This window comes from Alligator sinensis, unplaced genomic scaffold (assembly GCF_000455745.1).
Source record: "Alligator sinensis unplaced genomic scaffold, ASM45574v1 scaffold1377_1, whole genome shotgun sequence".
NCBI lineage: Eukaryota > Metazoa > Chordata > Crocodylia > Alligatoridae > Alligator > Alligator sinensis.
Genome location: NW_005842585.1, coordinates 6,661 through 10,756, shown reverse-complemented (window position 1 = coordinate 10,756; position 4,096 = coordinate 6,661). Strand labels below are relative to the sequence as shown.

Here is a 4,096-nt window from a genome sequence, read left to right as displayed (position 1 = left end):
CGCCAAGCCGCTCCTGTGGTTGGAGCCTGCGGGCCAAGGGGAGCCGAGGCAGGATGGAGCGGCCCAGGCTGGGGCCACAGAGCAGGAGCCGGAGTCTGGGGGTTGGCAGGACAAGAAGTTCAAGCTGCGCGTGGACGTGGCCGGCTTCTCGCCGGAGGAGCTGACAGTGAGGCAGGAGGGCAGGAAGTTGACGGTGACAGGGAGGCGTGAGAAGCAGAGCGCTGGAGAGGATGGAGGCAGCTTCCAGGAATACCGGGAGCTGCACAGGGAAATGCTGCTGCCCATGGGCCTGGATGTGGAGGCTGTGACGTGCTCCCTGTGCTCGGATGGACAGCTCCGTATTGAGGCACCGCGCCTGGCCCTGCAGCCCGCAGAGGGGAAAGCCATTCCCATCAGCATCCAGGCAGGAGAGGGAGCCAGAGAAGGAGACACTGCTGCCAAGGAGGAGAAGGACCTGGGAAGGGAGGTGGGGAGCAGCAGCCAGGAGTCCTGACCCAGCCAGAGGGAGTGACAATGAGCCCGCTGCTCGGGCCCAGAGATTGTATCCCTGCCCCAGGCCTGTGATCCCAGCCGAGTACATCATGCCTAGGAGTCCCTCCTGGAGCAGTGACTAGTTGAGTCTTGGCCATGTTGGACTCTGGACATAACTCTTATACCTGTGCCCAACCTGGAGAGGAACGGGGCTTTAGGTTTCAGTATTTCTTGTTTCTTGACATTTATCTTGGCTAGGTGACGGTGATTTTTCCTAAATGTCTTGTTTGTGTCATTGGTGGAAATCAACCCGTGTTTCCCACATTGTAGTTGGCAGTGGATTAACTGGATACTGTGTTTTTTTTATTTCCAAAGAAACACGGAACATCTGTGACTGTGGTCACTTTTGTTACTGGTCCCCTGAGGACTGAGCATCGCCCACACTATCTAGGGACCTCGGGACCTGTATTTTGTCACTGTCTACATTTGCATACACTTTCAAAGTAAAATTCTCTAGCCTGGGAGCAATCCCTTCCAGCAACAGGGCCCAGGCCTGTAAGTCTGAGTCACATGAGTGGTCCACTGGATTGCAGTGGAGCCGCTCACTTGATAAGGATTGATCAGTTTAGGACAGGGGTGGCCAACCTGCAACATGGGTGCCTCAAGTGGCACAAGCATGTGCTGTGTGTCTTTAAGCAGATGGAGCAAGGGACAGTCAGCACAGTGCAGATAAAGCAGAAAGCAGAGCAGCAGATCAGGTACGGAGCATGGGAAAAGAAGCAGAAAGAGCAGCAAATTAGGCAGCGCAAGGGGATAGGACTGACACTTGGGGAGGGCCATGGGGCTTTATCTGTGGCAGCTGTGCTAAATATGTTGGCCCCCAAATGCTTAGGCAGTGACGCAGAGGCTCTTCTGAGGGCCCATTTACTCCTGAGTCAGACATTGCTTCAGGAAACACTCATAGGACACCCAACATCCAATTGGCGTATGCAGGCTCACTTGAAGGAACATGGGCTCATGCACGTACCAATGTGCCTGCACACATCATTGGCATGTTCACTCACATAGCTGCCCTGGCTCTCGTAGTTGCATCAGCTGACAACAGCAGGGCATTTGAGATGAATGCTGCAAGGAACATGCACATAAGACCCATGCTCAAGACTCTGTGTCTCCAGGCACATCCAGGGCCGGCTTGGAGTTTTTGCTTCTTAGGGTCTGGTGCTGACGTTCTTGCTCACAAAGACCCCATGGTCCAGCCAGGTCAGCAGCTGGCATCAACCGTTGCCTCTCACATCTATGCCAGGCAGACTGCTGAGCTGGTCCCTAGATGCTTGGCAGACAGCAGCCTTCTTGGCTTACATCCCTGCACTAAGCAGCGACTTTGTGTAACACTCCCGTTTGCGTCTTCTCTCTGATGAGAAATCTTTCTCAGCAGTGCAGTCGCTACTGTAACTGCCAGGCTCAGCTTCCAAATAGGTCTTTGGCCCATAGGGAAAAAAATAGTACAGGGCTATGAACTCAGGTTTGGATCTTGCTGTCTATCTCGCTAGCTCTGTTTACAAGTAGCAGGAGGCCAAGGCCAGGATCTGCTGCCATTGGCTCAGTCAGCAGGACACTGTTCCAATAAATGGTGACTGCACAGCTGTTCAGATACGGAAGATTGCTTCTTAAGTCTCTTTGATTGAGCGGCTTTTGCCCAGCTCCTGACACCCTCTCCCACCCTGTCCCTGTTATCACCATCCTTTCAGAGCTTGTGTTGTAAAAAATCCACTGGGCAGAAAATGTGTTTTCTAACATCAACTCTGGAGACGCCAGGGTTAAAAAGGCACCGTGCTGCCTGGTCCCCACTTCCTACCCTGTCATTGTTCCTTGGCTTTACAGCACAGCTCCCTATTTAGAGGAAGATGACAAAGTTGGCTGAGCTTAGGCCAGTCAGGGACAGGGGCTTGTTTATGAACAGCGGGTGCTTGAGAGGACTTCAGCAGCGCAGGCTCTATAGTGCAGGCCCACTCTGCTTTCCCCAGGGAAGAGCTTTCCAAGCACCCGGAGCAGTTTGTTTGGCAACAGCAGGTAGAGGTGATGGGCGGCATTCAGCACCTGTGACAGATAGGGCCCCACAGTGTGCAGTGCTGCGCCCATCAGATGCACCCGCTGCTTGAAAACACTGCTCTGCAGCTTCTGTCACCATGCTGCGAGTCAAGCTCTGCTCCCTCCTCAGTCTGGAGCTGTAAGGGCAAGCAACATGCCCAGTTCCTGGAGGACAGCCAGGAGGAGGCCCCAAAGCTCTGATCTGCATCCGCTGAACTTAAGGAGCAAGGATACTGAGGGGTCGGCAGCAGAACATTTTCTGCAACTTCTGCACCTCACAGAAGCTGTTGCAGCCTGGCTACGGGGCAGGGCCTTAGATTGCTCCATTATAGCCTTGCATTGCCAGAGCACCTACGCTTCCCCCAATCTCCCACAGTCCTCAGTGCTTCTCAGCAGATCACTGATATTATTGCTTTCTACAGACAAGAATGGAGGCCCAACAGGATGGGGATGCTTGTGGTCACAAAGGGAGTCCAGAGCACACACAGGAATTGGATCAGGCTGCCCTGACTCCCAGCCCTGCACCCCAAAACCATGAAGCCATTAGCCCTCCTTGGGAAAAGAAAAACAGGAGCACAGGGAGAAACTGGGATGCAGTGAGCTCACAAAGGCAGAAGCAACACATGGAAAAGACAAACCCATTTATTTCACGTTAAAAGAAATGACATGATACAAATCTCAAGGGCAGTTAGTCCCTGACACCGTCCCACAACCACTGGGCCTGCATAAGTCTCAGCTCTCCTGCTGCTCTGGGACACTACTCCCTCTGCTCTCCAGCCTGGGTGACAGCTGTCAGTTTTCAGTCCCTGTCATGCCTTGGCTAGGCCATTGGCCCCCTCCTCAGAGCCCAGCAAAGCTTCTGCTTCTGCACTGACCACCCAGGTGATCTGAAAGGGCACACTCCTCTTGAGGGTGGGCATCAGTGCCTGGCACGGGGCTTTGATACACAGCTGGCCCTAACTGGAGATGGAGCAGGTCAGGCCGTCAGGGTCCACGCCCTCAGGCACATCCCACTCCTGCTTGAACACCTCGTACTTGTAGGAGAAGGAGCCTTTACTGTCCTCACTCTGCGTCTCCTTACCTGTCAGCAGCACATTCCTGCCCACCAGCTTCACCATTAGGTCATTGGGGTCAAATCCCCTGACATCCTGGCACATGGTGAAGGCCCCATCCACTCCCTGGGGTGGTGCCACGCTGGTGCTCTGCTCTCGCTCTCTGATGGGGCTACTGCTCCCTCCCCCTGCCAAGAGCTGCTGGAAACTGCTCATAAACTCCTGGGCTCCATTTCCCATCGGACCTCCTGCTCCAGCTCAGCAAAGAGGACGCTGGGTTGAGGCCACAGTGTGTGCACAGGGCTCACCCAGGGAGCCAGGGTGCTATGGGAGGGCGGCTGGAGGTGCAGGCGGCACAGCATCTCTGCTTCTGCGACTGGCTAAGGGCGCTGGGACTGAGTCCTCCCCAGTGGTGCTGGAGCCCTTCTGCTCGGCTGGTGGGAGCCAGCAGCTTTTATCCCCATCCTGGCCAGGCCTGGCCCCAT

At 54.9% G+C, this 4,096-nt stretch overlaps 1 protein-coding gene and 1 pseudogene across 1 annotated transcript in view; one reads left to right on the top strand and one right to left on the bottom strand.

Annotated features, from left to right (window-relative positions):
- The window catches only part of LOC112551749 (heat shock protein 30D-like), a 2,321-nt gene extending 199 nt beyond the window's left edge, over positions 1 to 2,122 (top strand). The window contains exon 2 of the mRNA XM_025214496.1: positions 8 to 2,122. Within this exon, the coding sequence (XP_025070281.1) occupies positions 8 to 493 (486 nt within the window). The 3' untranslated portion in view covers positions 494 to 2,122. The remainder of the gene's footprint in view (positions 1 to 7) is intronic.
- A 1,393-nt stretch (positions 2,123 to 3,515) lies between these two features.
- Positions 3,516 to 4,096, bottom strand: LOC102369942 (annotated as a pseudogene).